At 48.9% G+C, this 23,031-nt stretch overlaps 1 protein-coding gene across 3 annotated transcripts in view; it reads right to left on the bottom strand.

The window, feature by feature from the left end:
* The window catches only part of ABR (ABR activator of RhoGEF and GTPase), a 117,420-nt gene that overhangs the window by 53,305 nt on the left and 41,084 nt on the right, over positions 1–23,031 (bottom strand). For 2 of the 3 annotated variants that reach the window (XM_083587544.1, XM_083587545.1), the window contains exons 2-4: positions 18,986–19,188; positions 5,149–5,253; positions 3,186–3,371 (exon numbers count right to left, since the gene is read on the bottom strand). In XM_083587544.1, the coding sequence (XP_083443670.1) occupies positions 3,186–3,371; positions 5,149–5,253; positions 18,986–19,188 (494 nt within the window). Of the gene's footprint in view, positions 1–3,185; positions 3,372–5,148; positions 5,254–11,180; positions 11,829–18,985; positions 19,189–23,031 lie in introns of those variants that run through there. The other variant, XM_083587546.1, reaches the window with a different exon arrangement.

Raw genomic sequence — 23,031 nt, 5'->3', positions numbered from 1 at the left:
TGCATAGGGAGGGAAACATTAGAAAACCATTAAGTTCATTCCCTGAGGCCATAGGTCACAGCCTTCTTAAACCGTGGCACCCACATTTTCTGATCCATATCCCCGCAGGCCCCATTTTTCCCACATGGGAAATTAAAGGGGCTCATCACAGGACTCGAGATAATCAAGGCCTCATATTTTTATACCTCCCTTTCCCGAAATAGCTGAGGATCACTCCACAAACAAGTGAGATCTTTGAATGCACCCTCCCCAAATAAAAATAAAAATAGTATAATTACAGCTTGCGCAGCAATTTTCCTAAAACCCAGGACGTGAAAAGAAATCCAATTTTTGTTAAGTAACAAAGAAACATTTGCATCCACCTTTAGGCAAGGACAAATCCATCTGCAGCAGCACAACCTTAATTTTCTAAGTGCTGCTTTGGCAGGGAAGATTTCCATTTAGTATAGGTTTGGTTGTTTTTAAAATAGTCATTATATTATACAGCAACGGGGGCAGTGGGAAGGACAGACCATTTGGTTCCACAGGCCAGATCCTTATGAGGACCTAGCCTTGCAGGCCAAATCTGAAACATGTCAATGACCTGATGCCACAATGACATCGGGAGATTGGGTGCTTTGAAGGCCCGAAGTTAGTGCTTTAAGGCACCTGAGGCTTCTGGTAGACCAAAGCCTGATTTCCACTGCCAGTGCAGAAGTGGAATCTTTCAGATGCCTTGATAGCTTACTTGGATACAGCGTGGTGCTGATAATGCCAAGGTTGCAGGTTCGATTCCCGTATGGGACAGCTGTACAGGTGAGTCCTTTAAGGTTCCCTTCCAACTCTACAATTCCATGATTCTAATCATGTCCATTAACTGCAAATTGGCCTTCTCTGAGTAAGAATAGAATTGGCTACAACCCACTTTTAAACACAATCAGAAGCAAGCGAACACCTTTTTTGTGTGTGACGTTTTCTCCACTTTGGAACAAAACAAGACAAAAACCCACGCATTGGGCCTTTGCATACCTGCTCCATCTAATTCTAGGAATTAAAAACAGGAAGATGCTCCTCCCCATCTCAGATTAACAGCATCCTCATTTCTGAATTCAGACAGGACCCCCCCAAATGTACCACTGGGGATGCCTAAGAGGCAGCTGATTTTTAAAAATATTTTGTATATATCCCATATCTGCAACAATCTCCTCCCACGATGGTGCCTTCCCCCAATACATGAAGCTCCATGTGCTTGTTCTCGACTCAAGAACTGGGCGAACTTGTTTGCCCCCCCCCACACCACCCACACAGTTTCTCCACAACTATGATAATGTATTTAAAACTCTTTGGAGAGAACAGGCAGCGCTCAGGGCAAGGTTTCCACCCTGGAAAACTGTCTGACCTCATTTCAAGTAGTTAATAGAGCTCCTGTCTGCAAGGAGGGCTGCTTTTGGCTTCACAAAGACAAACCTCTCGCTGGCAGGCTCCACGGAAGCAAGGGGTCCACGGACCAAATTTCCACAAGCAACCCCGCTCTGGCTGATCCGTGGGCGAAGAGAACCTCAGGAGAGCCATCCTGGGTGAGGCCAAAAGCTTCCATCTCATCATTGCTGGCCAACAGCTATGCTAGCTGGGTGTGAAGAGAAGTGACTGTCCAAACCACATCCGGGGAGCATCATGTTGGCTACTTCTGTTCCATCCAGCATCCTATTCCCCCCCTGATGGCCCAAGGAGAAACCCAGAAGCAGGATGCAGAAGCAGCAGCCCTTTCCCACTCCTTTGGTGCAAGGCACCCAAGAGGCACATTGCTCCATCACAGCTATAGTAACTTCGGCATTGGGTGAAGAAGTCCTTTCTGACTATCCCAAACCTCCTGCTCATCAGCGTTTTATTGGGTGACCCTGCTGGGCCTCTCCCTTCGACTCTGTAAACTTCGGTTGTGTCCCACCCCGTATCTTAGTCACCTTCTTTCCAAACAAGGAAGCCTCAAACACCGTAGCCATTCCTTTCGGAAACAGGCCAGAATGTAAAACACGAGCCACACGCAAAGCTAAAGCTTAACCACGTATTGCCCCTGCTTTTCTGAACCGTGATGAATTGTTCTTGACTGTAGTAAACAAACCAGCCTTCCCCAACCTTTAGGTCTCCACAGCTGAGGTTATTATGTACTGGGTGCGAAACCAGGGTTTGAACTGGATTTGCAAAGTGTGGTTTTTTGTGGCTTAAACATTTGGTGCTAGCGATGCTTTATTATTTTAGTGTTTGATGCTGTATTGTGTTTTTACTATTTTTTATTGGGTGGCATTTAAATTACTACTAGTACTATTATTATTATTATTATTATTATTATTATTATTATTATTATTATTACTACAAGGTGTGACCGGAAACTTTGGTGAATGGTCACAGAAATTGGACAGCGAGAAATATTCGAACATAGAATCGGCATCGGAAACCCGCAAAATGCTCACAATTGTGTACAGAGATGAAACTGTAACTTGAAAGACAGTGTATAAGTGGTTTAAGCGTTTCTGTGAAGGGCGGCAAACCATCGAAGATGGCCCTCAGTCTGGCAGACCATCAACGGGCAGAACAGCGGCAAATGTCAACAGAGTTTGTGAGTTATTGATGCAGGATCTGTGTTTGTCCGTCTGATGGCAGAAGAATTGCATATTTGGCGTGAAATCATTACTGGGGTTACTGAGTTGTCCCACCCTCCATATTCTCCAGATCTGCCCCCAACCCCCCCACAGATTTCTTTCTTCTTCCAAAATTGAAATCTACATTTCACACCTCCAAGCTGCTGTGACGAGGGAACTAAAAGCAGTATGAAAATAGGACTTCTCCAGAAGTTTCCAACAGTACTACGAACGTTGTCAACGGCGCATTGTATCAGAGAGGGCCTACTCTGAAGGCCTGTAATATATGTATGTTCGAATATTTCTCGCTGTCCAATTTCTGTGACCATTCACTGAACTTTCCGGTCACACCTTGTATTATTATTATTGATCTAGCCAGGGTTTATGAGTTTGGTGCCGGCTACGGTTTACGTGTCTGGTGCTAGCCATGATTCATGTGTTTGGTGCTAGCCACAGTTTACGTGTTTTATCCGCACCAAAACTACTGAGGACACCTCCACAACAGAACTAAAAGACTGCCGGCGGACACACAGGTAGCCAAGGACCAGAGAAAGCCTAAGGGTAACTCACCAGCTTCTGGAAAAGGTGGCCAAGAACGACACTGCTGTCCCAGTTCTGGACCTGGGGCCAAAGGCTGTCGTAGAACTCCTTGTGGATCTCATAGATGTCCTGGATCTTGTAGAAGATGGTCTCGATCTGCTGGATCGTGAGGACAGGCTGGGAGGTGGTGGCTGTTGCTTTCAGGGGCTTCATGGGCTGGAGTGAGCCAGACACAGAGGAAGAGGAAGCATCAGAGAAAGAAAGTTAAACACTGGGGACCCCCCTCCATATTCTTGTGAACCAGCCTTGCAAAGAAAACTAGCCATGGTGCTTCTAACCTATGTTCTGCCTCCATGGTCAGAGGCAGTAATTCTTCCGAACACCACACGTAGCACTAAACCGTGGCTTGCTTAAACCATGGTTTGTTTAACAAACCATGAGTTAACCATGAGCGGTCCCACAGACGATAAAAAAACACACACCATCTGTACGCTGCCTTGAGCTCTCTGGAGGAAAAGGTGGGGTACGAATGCGATTAATTAAAAAAAGTAAAAATAAATGAATATATACAGTGGTACCTCGGGTTAAGTACTTAATTCATTCCGGAGGTCCGTATTTACCCTGAAACTGTTCTTAACCTGAAGCACCACTTTAGCTAATGGGGTCTCCTGCTGCTGCGGCGCCGCGGGAGCACGATTTCTGTTCTTATCCTGAAGCAAAGTTCTTAACCTGAAGCACTATTTCTGGGTTAGCGGAGTGTGTAACCTGAAGTGTATGTAACCCGAGGTACGACTGTATTACCGGACTATCCTGAACACCTCCACAGGCGTTTTAAAAAACAAACCAGCTCCCCACAGAGCACAGCGGCCCTTTGAAATGTCAAGAGTAGTACTTTGCGAGCTTCCCCATTGCGCCAGAATATGGAAGGGGAAGCTCTCCGTGGGCCCACGCGGGTGTTGCGCAAGGCAGAGCTGCTGTGACTCGGCCACCAGGCTCTCAGGAGGAAGTTGGAAGCTATAAATAGGCCCCAGAGGGACACTTTCGAGATGAGGCCACCAAAAGTAGGCTGCGGAAGACGTGGCCGCTGTCTCGGGACGTCTGCTCCAGCCAGAAACATGCGGAACTCGCAGCTGCATGACGCGGCCATCTCCACCGGCTTGGAGCGGGCTCTTTCCTTCTCAAGCAAGGAAGTGAAACTTTGGGTCTCCAATTATTGCTGGCCTACAACCTCCATTCATCCCCTTGAGCGATGACCACCCTGCCTGAAAGGGCTAAAGGGAGGGGAGAGGGCTGCGGCGGCGCTCAGGACGTGCTTGCTTGTTGTTTAACTATAACACAGCCGTATCTTGAGGACCATCTATCCCCATAAGAACCGGCCTGGCCTCTGTGCTTGTCAGCTGAAGCCCTTCTCTACGTCCCTCCTTGAGAGGTACGGAAGGTGGCAACACAAGAACGGGGCCTTTTCTGTGGTGGCTCCCCAACTGCACAATGCTCTCCCCAGAGAGGCTCACCTGGCGCCATCATTACATGTCTTTAGGCACCAGGGGGAAAACATTCCTCTTTACCTAGGCCGTCGGCAGCCAGCCTCTTTTGGTGTTTTCCACTGGCTGGGAAGGATCTGTCCTCGTCTCCTCTCTGATTCCCAACCTCACTTCGCCCAACTAGCCAGGGGTGAGTTGGGTTGTTCCTCCCAGCTATTGGCCTCCTCTCCAGCAGCAGTCCAGCACCGAGGGCCTTCTGGCGGTTCCCTCACTGCGAGAAGCCAGGTTAAGGGGAACCAGGCAGAGGGCCTTCTTGGTGGTGGCATCCTCCCTGTGGAACTCCCTCCCACCAGATGTCAAAGAGAACAACAACTACCAGACTTTTAAAAGACATCTGAAGGCAGCCCTGTTTAGGGAAGCTTTTAATGTTTGAGGCATTACTGTATTTTAATATTTTGTTGGAAGCCGCCCAGAGTGGCTGGGGAAACCCAGAGTGGCTGAGGCATACTCACCAGCAATAGTGCTTCGAGCTGGTTGATGTACATCTCCTCACTGGCCAGGAAATCCTTTAGGACCAGCCTCCGCATGTCCACCCCCTTCCCAGCATCTTGTCCACCCTAGAAGAAATAAGATGCCACATGTTAAAAGGTGAGCGGAACCAAGACTCAGCTCCAAAGATGATGGTGATGATTGTGAGTGTCTCTGAGCATGCAGAGACTGATTTTTCTCACACTCCCAAGTTGGAGAGTGTAATTGTTTTTCTAAAAAAATTGTATTCCCTTGAATCTCCACAACCCCCCTGCGAGGTAGGCTGGTCTTAAAGGCAGCAACCTGGCCCTGGTTGCCCAGTTGTGTGACCAAGGCAGGATTTGAACACACGACACCAAGGACCAAGCAATGACACACGAAGTCCAGTGGCTCAGTGACAGAGCGCTTGCCTTGCATGCAGAACGTTCAAAGTTCAACACCCACTGGCAACTCCAGGTAGAAGGAAAGACACCCACCCACCCATCTGAAACCTTAGAGAGCTGCTGCCAGTTAGTGTGGCCAGTACTGAGCTAGATAGACCAATGTTCTGAACCAAGTGCAAGGTGGTTTCCTAAGTTCCCAGCACCCTGGCTAAGGTGGGGAGTGTTGCATTTACCTGGGGGCTAAGATTTGCATTTCATGGGTCTAAATCGAGGATGGGGGGGCGGGTTGTGGTCCTCCAGACATTGATATACACCAACTCCCAGCAACCTCCATAGACAAAGACCGGGGGATGATGGGAGTTGTAGTCTGGTAATGTCTGGGGGACCACAGATGTTGCCATAGCTTGTAGAGCAAAAAAAGAAGACAACCCAGAGGGTTGATCGCCAAGGGTCCCAATTCACACAGGCCGCTTTCAACACCCCCAACGGAAGAATGACAAGATACTATTTTCAAAAGGAAATGCAATTTGCCTCCCACAGAGACATTTCCTTGAGACAACATAAACCTGAACATAATGACTGAATTGCACATTTACCTTGCGGTCCATGACACGATCTGGGAAATGCTATTTATTTATTTATTAGATTTTTAAAATCCAATAAGTCCAACACACACACACACACACACACACACACACACACACACGGTATTCAACAGTAAATACACAGAGCTTGAAGCAGTTTATACCATGATTAAAAAAGCAGCACCAGCCAAACAATTTATCCTGAAACAAATTAAATAACGATAATGGAAGACAACTGGACCAGGTTTTTAAAAACCACCTAAGTAGAATCAACAAGATCAGACAATTAACATCCCCTAACCCATGGGTAGACAAACTAAGGCCTGGGGGCCGGATCTGGCCCAATCGCCTTCTAAATCTGGCCTACGAATGGTCCCGGAATCAGCGTGTTTTTACATGAGTAGAATGTGCCCTTTTATTTAAAACACATCTCTGGGTTATTTGTGGGGTATAGGAATTCATTCATTATTATTTTTTTCAAAATATAGTCCGGCCCCCCACATGGTCTGAGGGACAGTGGACCAGCCCCCTGCTGAAAAACTTTGCTGACCCCTGTCCTAACCTGTGAAAGGAATGCCAGGTGAATGGTGGCAATCAGAGGTGCAAATTTGGTACTCAGTGGTTTTCAACCAGTGTGCCGTGGCACCCTGGGGTGCCTTGAATGATGGTCAGGGGTGATGCAGGCAACACTAGCCTCTGCCCCTCTTTCCCTTCCCTCCCTCCTCAAATGCCCTCTCATGTCTCTGCCTCCCAAAGGCTTGCACAACGAATGGTGCCTCTGGGGCTGGCCAGGGGGTGCCGGTTGCTAGGAGCTGAGGCAGCCTCAGAGTAAGCAAGTAGAATAATAATAATAATAATAATAATAATAATAATAATAATAATAATTTATTTGTACCCCCGCCCATCTGGCTGGGTTTCCCCAGCCACTCTGGGTGGCTTCCAACAAAGATTAAAAATACATTAAAATGTCACACATTAAAAACTTCCCTGAACAGGGAAGTTTTCTGAATGTCAGGTAGCTGTTTATCCCTTTGACATCTGATGGGAGGGCGTTCCACAGGGCAGGCGCCACCACCGAGAAGGCCCTATGTAACAGTGTGAGTGAGCCCAGCTAGCCAGTCCACCAGCCCTTACTGCTGGGAATGGACAGACAAGTCCCAGGCCCCTGTGGGGCAGTGTGAAGGGGCACCTCTCTTTGGGGCAGCTCAGGGACCAGGGGCAGCAGCTGTGGCTGCCTGGAGGACTCCCAAGGATGGGAGAGAAGACGCTGAGAGATCACTCTATCAGGGATGGTGTTCAGAGAGGCGGCTGGTTCTGCAGGCAAAGGGTGACGTAACTGGGCTCCTGTGCCTCAGAGGGGTGCTGCAGAACAATATAGCTGGCCAAGGGGGTTGTGGACTTAAAAAGGTTGAAAACCTCTGCATTATTCCATTACCTAGTGGGTTTTCCTTCTAAGGATTTCAAAGATGTTTTCCGCAATCATTCTCCCATAAGAGCAGGCCAGTGCGGTCACACACACCCACACACCCACAATTTCGTAAGGAGCTGATTTAAGGCCACCCACGGGAACCTGTGGCAGAGGTGAAATTTGAAATGGGGACCCTCTTGGCTCTACCTCTCCAGGACACAGGGGCGGAGGAAGGGGGGTGCAGTGGGGGCAAACTGCCCCGGATGTCTTCGCTGAGGGGGGTGACATTTGGAGTGCCACCCGCCCACGACTCCCAAGCCTACACCGACTTTGCCCCCAAAGGCTCTTGAGACTAATCAATATACTGCTTGAGTGCATATGGAGCCTCTAAACCAGAGATTCCTGGAATTGTGGCTTGCACGATCCAAATAATATGATAAAATTCACAACGGTAAACATTAATGGCACATTTCTGCAGATTCCAGTTAAAACTACTTAGTTTAATTCATTCATTGAAACTGATGGCCTTGGTTCAGTTATAGTCCTTCTTTACACCTCCAGAGCCCCCTGCCCCCCAATAACTCCACTGCCCCCGAAGGGGTGGTAATGTCCACTTTGGGGGATCACTGACCTAACCAGCCAAAACATTCTCTATTCTCACAGTCTTTAAAAATATACTTTTTAAAAAGCAGGGTGCCTCTGAATACCACTCACTGGAAGTCACAGTCGCTGCTGCCATATTCAGGTCTCGCTGGGGGGGCTTCCCTTTGTGGCATCTGGCTGGCCAGTCACTGCAGATGCAGGAGGCTGGACTGGATGGGACCCCCTTCTGGCCTGATCCAGCGGCGGGGCTTCTCTGACACTCTCAGGTTAAAATGCCAGTGGCAGAACAGCTCATTTCAAATGCCTCCTTGCAGAGACGCTCGTTTTGGTTCGCTTTGCATTAATTGCGGTTCATTTGCACTGTAAACCCTCCAGCTGACGTATTACTACAGAGGCTGCTTTTATGCGTCCACCAAACAAGCGGTTATCGCTGGGCGGTGTTGCTTGGGAAAACAAAGCAGGTACAGATGAGGGCAAGTCATAGGAGCGCCGGAAGTGGCCTTATGGGGAGTCAAAAGCCAGTGCTCCACCTAGGCTCAGGGTTGTCAACACAGACCGGCAGCAGCTCTGCAGGGGGCATTCGGGGGGGGGCATTCCCAGGCCTAACTGGAGAAGCTGGGGACTGAACCCAGGGTCTTCTGCATGCAAAGCAGGTGCTTTGCCACTTGCTGCAGCTCTGCCCCTAAAAATGAAACAAGACTCCAGTCCTCATGGTTCTGAATCTACAGCTGATTTAAACAGGGGAAGCCTCCACATCGGACCGTGAGACCGTCTGCCACAGTGCTGTCTACACCAGGGGTCTGCAAACTTTTTCAGCAGGGGGCCGGTCCACTGTCCCTCAGACCTTGTGGGGGGCCGGACTATATTGGGGGGGAATGAACGAATTCCTATACCTCGCAAATGACCCAGAGATGCATTTTTAATAAAAGGACACATTCTACTCATGTAAAAACACGTTGATTCCTGGACAATCTGTGGGCCGGATTTAGAAGGCAACTGGGCCGGATCCAGCCTCCGGGCCTTAGTTTGCCTACCCATGGTCTACACCAGCGGTTCTCAACCTGTGGGTCCCCAGATGTTGTTGGACTACAACTCCCATCATCCCTGAGCTCTGGCCTTGCAAGCTAGGGATGATGGGAGTTGTAGTCCAACAACATCTGGGGACCCACAGGTTGAGAACTGCTGGTCTACACTGACCGGCAGAGGCTCTTCAATGTTTCAGGCGGGCGACAAGCCCAGTGGGCCTACTTCACAAGGTTGTTGGGATAAGTAACAGAAACGGAGGCAGAGGAATCAACCCCACTAGTTTCCCCCGAGCTCCTTGGAAGAAGGGAAGGATATAAATGCAAAAGAGCCTGACAAACAAACCACCTTTTTTCTTGTTGCTTTCCAGCAGTTGGAGAGCTTTGTTGTCACTTGTCTACATTCGGAGGGAAAACCACTTAAGATCTCGCCGTCCTCAGGCGGCTCCAACGTGGGGCCTGCTGGGGCTCGACTCCCTCTCCCTCCCGCCCCCTTCCAACCTCCCACTCACTCGGTGCCGCGGGCACCCCACGGATCCAAACCCTTTCCCCCCAGCCAATAGCACAACACAAAGAGCCTGAACACCCCATGGGCTGCCAGCCTGGGCCTGGCAGGGCTGGACTCACACATCACAAACACAGAGGAGAGGAAAGCACACACACAAGTCAAAAGAGCTTTCAGCTGCTGTACACAAAAAGGGCACATTCCCAACCCAGGAAAGAATAAATAAAAAAAACAACCTTCCACTCCACTCCCAGGACTTAATTTGTGTGCCTGGCACCAAAACTTCCTGTAAGCTGAGCTTGCCAGCTCCAAAAGGAGAGCCGGAGGAGAGGCCTGCAATTACCCAGCAACAAAACAGCAGCAAAAATAAATGCTCTCTGCCCATGCTCAGAGGCAAGCCATCGTTGCCGCAACACTCCCCCAGCCACCAAAGAAGCCTGAGGCTTTGGTGCTGAAAATCGTTTATTTTCTTGGAGAAAGCTGAACATCGCGCTCAAATTAAGCCCTTGCATCTGAGCAGAGGTCTTCTGTTCCAAAAGCATAGGGGGATTTAGAAATGGAGAGGGTTAGTTTTAGACAGCAACTGTTGAAGGGGAAAGAGAAAAAAGCAAGGCACAGAAATATATCTGCTCCAGCCCAAACAAACAGCCTTATCAGCCCCCGCTGACCTCCAGCTTTCTGCAAACCCCAAACCCTTTTACCTCCAGAGGTGGGAGGACCAGGCAGGGATAAAGACAGACCTGGAAGCCCTTGTTGCTAAGCTCACACAAATCGCCAACATCTTGTTCCCAAGAGGCCCCCAAATCCTGGGAAAACCCTGGAATTATATCAAGCAGGAGCGAGAAAGAGAGACTATGGCAGCATTTTCACTCACCCGAACACATCTAGATGTAAACCACAGCCCTGGAAAGCCCAGAGCTCCAAGCTACAAGAGTGCCTCTGGCCATATACAGGTATTATTACTATTATTATTATTATTATTATTATTATTATTATTATTATTATTATTATTATTACAATTCCCTCCATCACAGAACAAGGTGGGATTGAAGAGGCAGGGCGTCCAGCAACCCCTTGAAATCAGCCACCCCTTGGGGGCACCTCTTGGGAATCGAGTGAGGGGCTGAATCATCCGTAAAAGCCCCCCTCCCCATTTTATTTATTGCATGAACAGCAAACTGTCATCTCTTGAGGAGCTCCAAGCAGCGTACGCAGTTCCCCCCCTCCTCGCTTAGCCCCCACGCCGAACCTGCGAGGTAGGCTGGGCTCAGAAGCAGCCAGTTGCCCCAAATGGCCACGGGTTTCGTGACCGAGTCGGGATTTGAACCCAGGCCCAAGCCTGGCACTCTATAGCCGCTACACCAGTATGGGCTCAATCCCAGTGCAATGCCCAACTTAAGCCTTCAGTGGCCAGGCTACTGGGTCCTTCTGCCCCCTTTGGAAGCCCCTGTGCCTGTCCCGGAGGACCAGGCCGGCACAAAGAGCCCGCCTCGCCCCGACTGTGTGCCCACCTTCTCCGAGGCCGGCGAGCTGGGGGTAGCCGGTCTCTCCTCTTCCTCTTCTTCGAGGACCTTATCGAGATAGCCAATGGCTTCCTCTTCCTCTTGCATGGCTCCCCGGGCTCTGGGGAGAAGTCGGCCCCCCTCAGAGGAGCCAGGGGGCAGCCAGGCCTGGCATCGCCGCCTGGCACGGCCTCCTTCCGAGGAAGAGGGTCATTCCCAGGCACCGCAGCCCGGGGCGGCACACGGCACACCCCCCAAACGCAACCCGCACCCTTTTTCCAGCAGAGGCAAAGTCTGCGGCCAAGAAACTCAACTCCTGTGGGAAAAAAGCGAAGGAGGAGAGGAGAAGCCAGGAAACAGGAGGCTTAGCTTAACCCCTTCCCTGGGCTGGCAGCACGCATGGCTCCCGTCTCTCGGTCTTTTCTTTCTGCCGTCCTTGCCCAGCCTTGGCGCTCGTCCAGCAGACAGGAAATGCCGGCCTCGCCCGCTGGCCTGCCCTCCGTAGGTGGGGAAAAGGACCCTCTCTCCGAGATACCCACGCCGGGCAAAACGAGATATATGTCTATATTTTTAAGAAAAAGAAGGAGGTTGTTTCTCTCTCTCTCTCTCTCTCTCTCTCCAGTGCCAAGAGAAATGGGGAAAGTTCGTGGGAAGGAACTCCCAGCTCTTTTGAGGAAGCAGCTTTTTTCCGTGGTGCAGGAGGGCGGAGAGGTGGAAGAGGAGGAGGCGGCTAAATGCACCCCCTCAAAAAAACCTGGAGGGGGGGGGAAGCACAGACACAAATGCCACCGGGTGGTTGGAAGAGGAAGGAAAGATGGATGGATCCCAAACTTGCAGCAGTCCCATTTGGAAGAAGCAGATGCAGAAATCACCTGCAAAAAAGCGGCTAAAAACTACTGCCCCCAACCGCAGGACGGCCTCTCAGGAAGGAAATGCAACTGTCCCGGCCAAAACGCTTCCTAGGCTGGGGCTCGGGTTTTTTCTCAGCCAAAAGATGGGGCTGACGACCACAGCCCGCCTCGCAAGGCTGTTGTGAAGATGGCCCGAGGTTGTGTGCAAGGCGGGGGCCAACAACACTCGAGTTCCCTCAGGGTAAAAGATGGGGGTATGAATAAATAAATAAATACAGTGGTACCTCGGGTTACATATGCCTCAGGTTACATACGCTTCAGGTTACAGACTCCGCTAACCCAGAAATAGTGCTTCAGGTTAAGAACTTTGCTTCAGGATGAGAACAGAAACTGTGCTCCGGCGGCGCGGCGGCAGCAGGAGGCCCCATTAGCTAAAGTGGTGCTTCAGGTTAAGAACAGTTTCAGGTTAAGTACGGACCTCCGGAACGAATTAAGTACTTAACCCGAGGTACCACTGTATAAGAATTGTAATAATTGGTTAATGGAGAGTTGGGAAAAGGTCCTTTCTGTAGCAAAGTGTTAGGGCAGGGGTCAGCAAACATTTCCAGCAGGGGGCCGGTCCACTGCCCCTCAGACCTTGTGGGGGGCCAGATTATATTTTAGAAAAAAATATGAACGAATTCTTATGCCCCACAAATAACTCAGAGATGTATTTTAAATAAAAGGACACATTCTACTCATGTAAAAACACACTGATTCCTGGACCGTCGACGGGCTGGATTTAGAAAGTGATAGGGCCGGATCCAGCCCCCGGGCCTTAGTTTGCCTATCCATGTGTTAGGGGAATGCGAGTCAGCATGTCTCGGTGGTTAAAGTGCCAGACTAGGGTGAGAGAGGCCTGGGTTTGAATTTCCACCCAGCCCCAAAGTGTGTTGGGTTACTGCAGGCCGGCTACTCTCTACCTCACAGGGTTGTTGGTAAGGGTTGTTTTCGTGGGGGAGAATGACCTAGGCTCACCTGAGGGCCTTAGGAGAAGGGTAGACTATTGCTCTAAACAACAACAAACAAATATTTCTGCAAAAAGAAGGAAGAAAGGGGAGGGGACACAGGACGTCTTGGGATCTTGAAATAGTTTTTAAAGCTGCAAGAAGGTCCAGCATCCACAGCATCCCACTGGCTCAGGAGAGTCACAGAAATGTCTTTCCAGCTCTGCCTATGCAGGCTTCTGAGCCACACAGGACGTTTCTTTGGCCCAGGTGAAGAGTCCTGTCTGATGCATAAGCCTGCATATATGTTTCCTAACAAACACAGAAGAACTATAAGACTGCAGATGGGTGAGAGGGGGAAACCACCCATACAGATGGGAATCCCTGCTAGCTAACGGCCCCCCGGAAAGGGCATCAGGGGCGAGAAGTGGATTGCACACAGCTATAGAGACCCAGAAGCAGCAAGGGAAAAAAGAAGCCTTCTCATCTGCAAAAAGGAAGAAAAAGGGGAAGCCACAGACCACAGAGTTTGCATAGGAGACTCTTTTTGCTGCTCTGGGGAGCTGGTCAGGGGGGGGTGAGAGGAACCGCCTTCTTTTCCCACCGCCTCTGAACAAATATACTCCTTCCTGTGCAATTTCACTCCCTGCAAAAATTCACAAATCCACCTTGACGAACCAGTGATCTTGTGCAAAATTAAACTGCGCTACTAAATGGGTTTTTATATTGTGTTTTAATGTTGTAAGCTCCTCTGGGAACTTACGATGAATACTACTACTACTACTACTACTATTATTATTAATAATAATAATAATAATAATAATAATAATAATAATGTGTTTGGGCAGGGGAGATTAAATTCTGCACCATGGCAGTCCAAAATCCAGCCACTGTGGCACCGAAGAGTATCACTCCTAACACCAGGAAACTGTACAGTTAAGCTGAATGTTGGAGGGTTCAGGACAGACAGAAGGACCTCCTTCTTCATGTTGTTAACCTATGGAACTCCCTCCCACAGGAGGCAGCGATGGTCACCAACCTGGATGGCTTTTAAAGAGGATGAGGCAAATTCACAGAGGAGGAAAGGGATATTAATTTGATGCTGAATTGATTTCAGAATGAATTGATTTTAGAATGTATTTTAATTAATTGATTGGGGTTTTATGTAAACTGTGTTACTTTTACTGTTGTTAGCCGCTCTGAGCCCGGCTTCAGCTGGGAAGGGTGGGATATAAATAAATTTATTATTATTATTATTATTATTATTATTATTATTATTATTATTATTACTAAGAGCCTGGGTGGCTATGCGCTGCCTCCACAGTCAGAGGCGGCGGTGCTTCTGAAGACCACAGGAGGGGAAAGATTGGCCAGATCCTGATCCAGCACGCTCCTCTTATGTCCTTGTGCTGGACATGGAGCTGGGAAGGGGGAGAGAAAACTCAGCTTCAGCTGCTCACTCTCTGCCCGACAATCGGCTTCTCTGAACCTAGCCTGTGGCCTACCTCACAGGGTTGTCGCAAGAGAAGCGGGGGGAGAACGGGGCACACACTTTGGAGGAAACCGTAATAAAGAAATGCAAAAAGAGGAAGCCGCCGCCTAGAAGCACAGAGTTGGGGAGCCCCTCAGAGGTCCTCTAGCCCACCCCAGTCAGCCCCCCGCTTAATATAGGACGCAACCACGGCAGCGTTCAAATCCGCACCCTGCCATGAAAGTTTCACTGGCTGACCTTGGGCCACTCGCTGCCTCTCAGCCAAAACTACCTCACAGCGTTGTTGCGATTCTGCCTGTTGTTGTTTAGTCATGTCCACCTCTTCGTGACCCCCTGGACCAGAGCACACCAGGCACTCCTGTCTTCCACTGCCTCCTGCAGTTTGGTCAAACTCAGGCTGGTAGCTTCGAGAACACTGTCCCACCATCTCGTCCTCTGTTGTCCCCTTCTCCTTGTGCCCTCCATCTTTCCCAGCATCAGGGTCTTTTCCAGGGAGCCTTCTCTTCTCAGGAGGTGGCCAAAGTCTTGGAGTCTCAGCTTCAGGATCTGTCCTTCCAGTGAGCACTCAGGGCTGATTTCCTTCAGAATGGAGAGGTTTGATCTTCTTGCAGTCCATGGGACTCTCAAGAGTCTCCTCCAGCACCAGAATTCAAAAGCATCAATTCTTCGGCGATCAGCCTTCTTTACAGTCCAGCTCTCACTTCCATACATCACTACTGGGAAAACCATAGCTTTTACTATACGGACCTTTGTTGGCAAGGTGATGTCTCTGCTTTTTAAGATGCTGTCTAGGTTTGCCATTGCTTTTCTCCCAAGAAGCAGGTGTCTTTTAATTTTGTGACTGCTGTCACCATCTGCAGTGATCATGGAGCCCAAGAAAGTAAAATCTCTCACTGACTCCATTTCTTCCCCCTTCTATTTGCCAGGAGGTGATGGGACCAGTGGCCATGATCTTCGTTTTTTTGATGTTGAGCTTCAGATGATTCTGCCTAAACACCTCTAACTAAATCCCCACCCTGTGCCAGTTCAGCAGGACATTCTCTGCCTGGTTCCGAGTAAATCAAACTGCAATAAATTTTTGCTTATTTTATTTTAAAACCATTTTTATTGTTTTTCAATCAAACAGTAGACTTACAGGAAAACCGGCACTACCAGTGCACCTGTGTTATCGTTTTCTTGCAATACGCTTGGACTAACATGAAATACAACAGGTGTATCAAGCAGGCTGTTTGTGTGTTTTTACACTATTTTGCTCCCTCGTAGTAATTTTCCTGAACAGAGCTATCAGCGATGCAGCAGGATCCTCCGGTTCCCCCCGCCGGCCATTAGGCTTTCTCTAGAATCTATCAACATCCATAAGGGCTAGAAACTTAGCGGCTGCAAAAGGCCACTTGCATGCACGGCCCTGACTCTATGGACTGCCCCAGGGCTGAAGGCCACTGGCTGTGACTGCCCTGCGGTCATCATTCTTATGGGTGCAGTTACATGGGGGGGTGGGGAGCAATTTTATTCTGGTACGACAGCACATGGCAAAAAGGTGACGCCCCTTCTCAGCTATGCCACGATCCTGATCAGGACACTTGAAATTACACAAAAATCGCATTTGACATAATGTGTGGTTTTACCTGCACCTTAAGGAAAGGAGTTGGGGGGGGGGGCTGGAGAGGCAGAGTTGGGCAGTGGAAACAGCAAGCACTAAAGACCAGCGGGGTAACCTCATGATGATGATGATGATGATTCTGGCTGGGTTTCCCCAGCCACTCTGGGCGGCTTCCAACAAAGATTAAAAATACATTAATATTAAAAATACATTAAAATACATCATACTGCAGCCTTCAGCCATGTTCATATCAGATGTTTCTCCTTGCTTATTTTATTTATTTCATAAAATTCATACCCTTCTGGATTGCAAGAATACAAAACAAACCCTCAAAGCATATTACAGAAAAAGGATAAAATATTAAAATGACAGATCATACAAGTTGGAAGGGACCCAAGGCTCATCTAGTCCAGGCACCCCCAACCTACGGCCCTCCAGATGTTTTGGACTACAATTCCCATCATCCCTGACCACTGGTCCTGTTAGCTAGGGATCATGGGAGTTGTAGTCCCAAAACATCTGGAAGGCCGAAGGTTGGGGGTGCCTGATCTAGCCCAACCCCCTGCAATGCAACAAAAACTTAGCCACAATAGTTTTAAAACATTCAAAAAAAGCAATACATTAAAAACAGGTTAAAACATGCTTGAAATCACACAAAAACCACATTTAATGTAATGTGTGGTTTTACCTGCCCCTTAAGGAAAGGATTTGTGTGGGGAATCGGGGTGGGAGGCTGGAGAGGCAGAGTTGGAGAGGCAGAGGGAGAAGAGAGAGCACAGTCAGGGATAAGTAGTAGAGATCCTTTTTTTAAAAAAAGGCACAGCAAAGACAATGAGGACTAGAGACTTGAAGCCAAGACAAAACTGGAAGAAGGAGCCAGCGCAGGGAATATGAAGGAGTAGGTGACAGTTGTGACGGGGGCCTCAAAGCCAGCCACACTTTCCACCCAGGACAACGTGGGAGGTTAAGAGTTAACTGCAAGGGAACGGGAGGATTTGTGGGTTTTAAGGCTTGCAAATCCCCTCAGCTATGGGGCCTCAGCCCCAACAAAGGCAAGCTATTTTCCATGTGGGTTGCAGGGCTTTTCTTCTGCATGCTCCCCACAGCAAAAACCCTGGTGCTGCAACACACACACACACACACTCAAACACCCACCATACTGAATTTTGATTCTAAAATCATGTACGAGGAAAAGCAGATATATGGGGGACAGGTGTCGTCTTTTCTAATCAGAAACCTTAAAAAAAGAAAGAAAAAGCAGTGTGGTAGCTCATTATGGCCACCAGGTGGGGCAAGGAGCCCAGATCACAGGAAGTTGGTTCCCTCCTAACCTGAGATTTTAAAATGAAGACCTGGCAGAAAGTGATTTCCAGGGCTAGGAAGCTGCCTTATACCATCTACCTCAGTATTGCTTACACTAACTGGCAGCAGCTGTCCAGGATTTCAGGCGGGGAAATTCTGGTCCTCGTGCTTCTGTAATAAGGACTGATTTTAAAGAGATGCTGCTTTATACTGAATGAGAACCTGAGTCCACCCAGCTCACTATTATTGCCCACACGGACGGGCAGCTACGTCTACAGCCCCACCAGGAGATACCGGGAATCGAACCTGGGACCTTCTGCATGCAGATCAGGTGCTCTGATGCTGAGCTCTGGCCCTGCCTTGCCTTCCCAGGTAGCAGGCCGTGAAAGAGGCTTCTCTGCCCAAGGCCTCAGGGCCAGATGAAGAAGAGGAAACAGCAAGCGCTCAAGACCAAGGGGGTACCCTCATACCGCAGCCTTCAGACACGTTTCATAAAATCCATACACCTCTGGATTGCAAAAATGCAAAACAAACTCTCAAAGCAGTTTACAAAAAAAGATAAAATATTAAAACAACAGATCAAGCCGGAAGGGACCCGGGGTCATCTAGTCCAACCCTCTGCAATGCGATGAAAACAATTAACCACAATAGTTTAAAACATTCAAAAAATTAAAATAAGCAATAAATGAAAAACAAATTAAAAGGTGCTACATTCCAGATAACTGGGTAGGCTTGCCGAAACGGAAAGGTTTTAATCAGGCACAGAAAAGAGTACAGTAAAGTTTCCTGCCTGGTGTCAATAGGCAGGGAGTTCCAAAGGGCAGCTGCTGCTGCAGTGGGCGATGGAGTTCTTACAAATGCAAACAGATATTTTGTGGCATCTGTAACAGATTGAAGCTGTTGAGAGGGCATCAAACTGCTTATGGTAACCGCACACCCTTGGGTGGGTCTAGGAGAGGCTTCCCAGACACTGGCCAATAGCACCCTGCAAACGTGGCTCTGGTGCCTTTCCGTAATAAGGTTTAAAGTCATATTTCCACCTCACCTGCCTTTCACAACATGCAAAGCAACTTTGCAAAGTCCTTTTAACCTCCGCAACACCTTATCAGTTCTTGGGTTTTAAAAATGCAAATGTCCCACGACCTGCTCCAGCACGAGAGAATCGCCGAATTAGACACATTAAATAAATAAAACAAACACAGCACCAGCCAGGTTTTAAAGATGGGCCTGCTTCTCCCATGCTCAAATTTAAACAGCAAAAAGGGGGGGTCACCCATCACGTCTGCCCCCCACCTCCACAATCTGTCCCACAGAAATGACTTCTTCACACAGAACATAGTTAAAACTATGGAGCTCCTCTCCCAGCAGGGTTGGAAAATTACTCCCTGCCTGGAACTCGGGACAGCTGCTGCCGGTTAGTGCGGACAATACTGAGGTAGGTGGGCAAGCAGCCTGACCCAGTAAATGTGAAGCACCTCAAACGCCGTACGCTATCATAGCAAAGCATAATAAACCATCACCAACACCAACAACAAAGGGGGGGGGGGGAAATGGCATTTTTGCCCGGACCCCCAACCACTTACCACAGTCCCCAGTCCATCCGCTGGGGTGGGCGAGAGGCTCTCGCACCCGTCTCCGCCGTTCCCGCCCTCTTGGCCGCGGGCGCTGAGCTGAGGCGACATGGTGGGCGACTCGTCGATGTAGGGCATGGTCTCCGAGCCCCCAGGGGGCGCCTTGGGCTCCTCGTTTCCCTCAGCGTCATAATCCTCCATGCCATAGTTGAAATCTGTCAACAAAACCAGAGAGAGGGCCGGTCACTCAAAGTCTGACGGGGAGCTGTGGGCCAAGATGGTAGCAAGTGGTGAGAGCGCTGTGTAATTGTTTTCATTCATTCATTTACTTATTGCATTTCTATCCCGCTTTTCTCACGAAGGAGCTCAAGGTGGCATAAATGGTTCTCCTATTCCGCATTTAAACCCACACAACAACCCTGTGAGGTATGGATAGAGGCTGATAGGCAGGCCCTGTGGCCCAAGGTCACATATCCAGTGAGCTTTATGCCCAAGAGGGGATTCGAACCCATGTCTCTCCCAGATCCTAGTCTGACACTCTAACCGCCACGGTGGTGTAGCACTATTGCCAGGATGTTGTTATTGATTTGTCGCCAGATTCTGTCTTAAAGTTTTAAGTGTCTATTCGCTTATCGCATTTATAAATTTCTAATTTATTGTTGTACATTGTTTTAAATGTTTATTTTCCTTCTGGGATTGTACCCCCAAGTGTGTTTTATAAGCTGGTCTCCGACTGTAATAAATTCTCTCTCTCTCTCTCTACTGATTTGTCATAAATTGGCTTGAGTTACTTCTGTTAAAAAAAGAAGTGACAAGTAAGTTGAACTTGGAACCACACCATTATCCTAGAGACGGTATCCTACGTCTCTCTCTGTGAATATTGAATAAAATACAATGGTAAGAGACAAGTAAGTTGAATAATAATACTGAAATTTGTTGCAAGTCGAGGACTAACGCATTTATTAAGAAAACCATAACCATACAGGCAACCCCCATTTATGTGCATTCAATATGTGTATGACTCTATGTGTGCACATTGCACCAATCCCAGAAGTGAAGAGTCCCGGAAACATCACAAAAAGGGGCAGAACGGGGTGTTTGCAGGATTTCCCAACCATGTTTCAAATATTCGCAATTTCACTTAAACGTACGGTGCCTTGGAACGTCAAGGTGGGGTTGCCTGAGCCCCCGCTGTAAACCTCTCATATCTGAATTGTCACCTGGCTATTAAAGACCCTTCCCCCTTTTATAAGCATCAGTGGGCGGGATTTCTGAAGTCACTTCCCCTAGTGCCTCAGTTTTCCCGGGCAGCACCCCTTTATAGCAGCTAGCTAGCTAGCCTGGGAGAAAAGCAATGACAATGACAAGCCTAGACAGCATCTTAAACAGCAGAGACATCACCTCCCCAACCAAGGTCCGTATAGTTAAAGCTCTGGTTTTCCCAGTAGTGATGTATGGAAGTGAGAGCTGGACCATAAAGAAGGCTGATCGCCGAAGAATTGATGCCTTGGATTCTGGTGCTGGAGGAGACTCTTGAGAGTCCCATGGACTGCAAGAAGATCAAACCTCTCCATTCTGAAGGAAATCAGCCCTGAGTGCTCACTGGAAGGACAGATCCTGAAGCTGAGGCTCCAAGACTTTGGCCACCTCATGAGAAGAGAAGACTCCCTGGAAAAGACCCTGATGTTGGGAAAGATGGAGGGCACAAGGAGAAGGGGGCGACAGAGGACGAGATGGTTGGACAGTGTTCTCGAAGCTACCAGCATGAGTTTGACCAAACTGTGGGAGGCAGTGGAAGACAGGAGGGCCTGGCGTACTCTGGTCCAGGGGGTCACGAAGAGTCGGACACGACTAAACAACAACAAAGCCTGTCATCAGTGGGGCCAAAACAGGGACCCTTCTCTGGCCAGGCCCTGCCTCACCAACTTTCTGCTGATGTCCTTGCCGACACCTCCTGCCAGCCCCCCAGATGCCTCCTCCTAAACCTGCCAGCCCCCGCATGGTTCGGCCGTCAAGGGGGCCCGATGCCAGTTGGGCAAAGGCTGCCCTGGTGGGTCTCACTCCAGACCAAAGCCAGGCAGAGACAACTTAGCTATGCCCCATCCCACAGTCAATGGACATCTCTGGGAAAGGAAACTGGGGTTTCCTGCATGGCATGGACTTTTGTGCATTTCTGAGCACAATTCAAAGTGTTGGTGCTGACCTTTAAAGCCCTAAACGGCCTCGGTCCTATATACCTGAAGGAGCATCTCCATCCTCAACGTTCTGCCTGGATACTGAGATCCAGCGCCAAGGGCCTTCTGGCGGTTCCCTCCCTGCGAGAAGCGAAGTTACAGGGAACCAGGCAGAGGGCCTTCTTGGTGGTGGCGCCAGCCTTGTGGAACGCCTTGTGGGTAGAAATAATAATAATAATAATAATAATAATAATAATAATAATAATAATAATTTATTACTACTACAGTGGTACCTCAGGTTACAGATGCTTCAGGTTATAGACTCCGCTAACCCAGAAATAGTACCTCGATTTAAGAACTTTGCTTCAGGATGAGAACAGAAATTGTGCAGCAGCAGCAGGAGGCCCCATTAGTTAAAGTGGTACCTCAGGTTAAGAACAGTTTCAGGTTAAGAATGGACCTCCAGAACGCATTAAGTTCTTAACCTGAGGTACCACTGTATTATGCACAGAGAGTCTGTGCCCAGACCCTGCTCTGCAAGAATAAGGCACCAAGATGAAGACAATGCAGATGTGAGAAGACAAGAAAGTGGGCGGGTGCCAGCTGCCCACCCGCCTCTCCCCCTCCCCAGAGGCGCCAACTCCTTCCTCTCACATTAGTGCATTATTACCTCCTAGAGCATCCCAGCCACCCACTCTGTACTCAGTCAGGCATGCGGCCCCTGCTCGCTCCCCCTCCCCAACAGCCTGACACACTTCCCCACTTTTGCACAATTAACCACGCGTCCTTGAATCCGCCGCCTTGAAGCCCGATGCTTTGTGCCAATTTGCTGTGGCAAGGCCAGACCAGGACTGGGGCTCTTCTTTCGAGAAGGTGGCTGCGTTATAAGGAGGGAGGGAGGCTAGGAGCCACTCCCACCCCCCAATCACGTTAGAAATAGGATCGGGTTCCTGTGTGCTTGGGGGTGAAGCAGGAAACCCACCCCCATTCTGCAAAACGGATGGTTAAAAACAAAACACCCCACAAGCAACATCTCCACCTCGCATCAGTCAGGCCCAATGAAACATGTTGAGTTGCACTGCATAATTCATCCTGCCTCTGAAATTCATGGGGGTTGGGGGAGGCGGAAGGGATGGCCTGAATGTGTGAATGCAGATCCAGGTGTTTGCATTGCCAGAAGTCACCTCAAACGCAACAGCTTTGTCGTGGAAGCAGTTCCAATATTATTATTATTATTATAACAACAACACCCCTATCAGTATTCTCTTTATTATTAATTATTGTTGTTATTACTTTGCAGTCACCTTACGGGGTCCTCGCTGCGAGATCACATTCACCCGGTGCTATACCAGCTGCACTGGCTCCCGGTGGAGTACAGGATCAGTTTTAACCTTTAAAGCCCTATACGGCCTAGGACCCTCATACCTACAGGACCGCCTCTCCTGGTATGTCCCATGGAGGACCTTACGGTCTTCAAACAAAAACATCTTGGAGGTCCCAGGCCACAGAGAGGTTAGGCTGGCCTCAACCAGAGCCAGGGCTTTTGCGGCAGTGGCTCCAATCTGGTGGAACGCTCTGTCACAAGAGACTAGGGCCCTGCGGGACTTGACATCTTTCCGCAGGGCCTGCAAGACAGAGCTTTTCCACCAGGCCTTTGGCCAGGGCACAGCCTGACTCCCTCCCTCGGCAGTCCTCACAGAACTCTAGCCCAATGGTTGCCATTAATCTGATTGGATTAATTTTATAATGAAGTGATTTTATAATGTTTTATCCTTTTACTGTTGTTAGCCGCTCTGAGCCCGGCTTCGGCTGGGGAGGACGGGATATAAATAAAATTATTATTATTATTATTATTATTATTATTATTATTATTATTATTATTAT

This window comes from Podarcis filfolensis, assembly GCF_964270895.1.
Source record: "Podarcis filfolensis genome assembly, chromosome: 15".
NCBI lineage: Eukaryota > Metazoa > Chordata > Lepidosauria > Squamata > Lacertidae > Podarcis > Podarcis filfolensis.
Note: the sequence above shows the minus strand (reverse complement) of the source record. Positions and strands in the feature narration are given on the sequence as shown.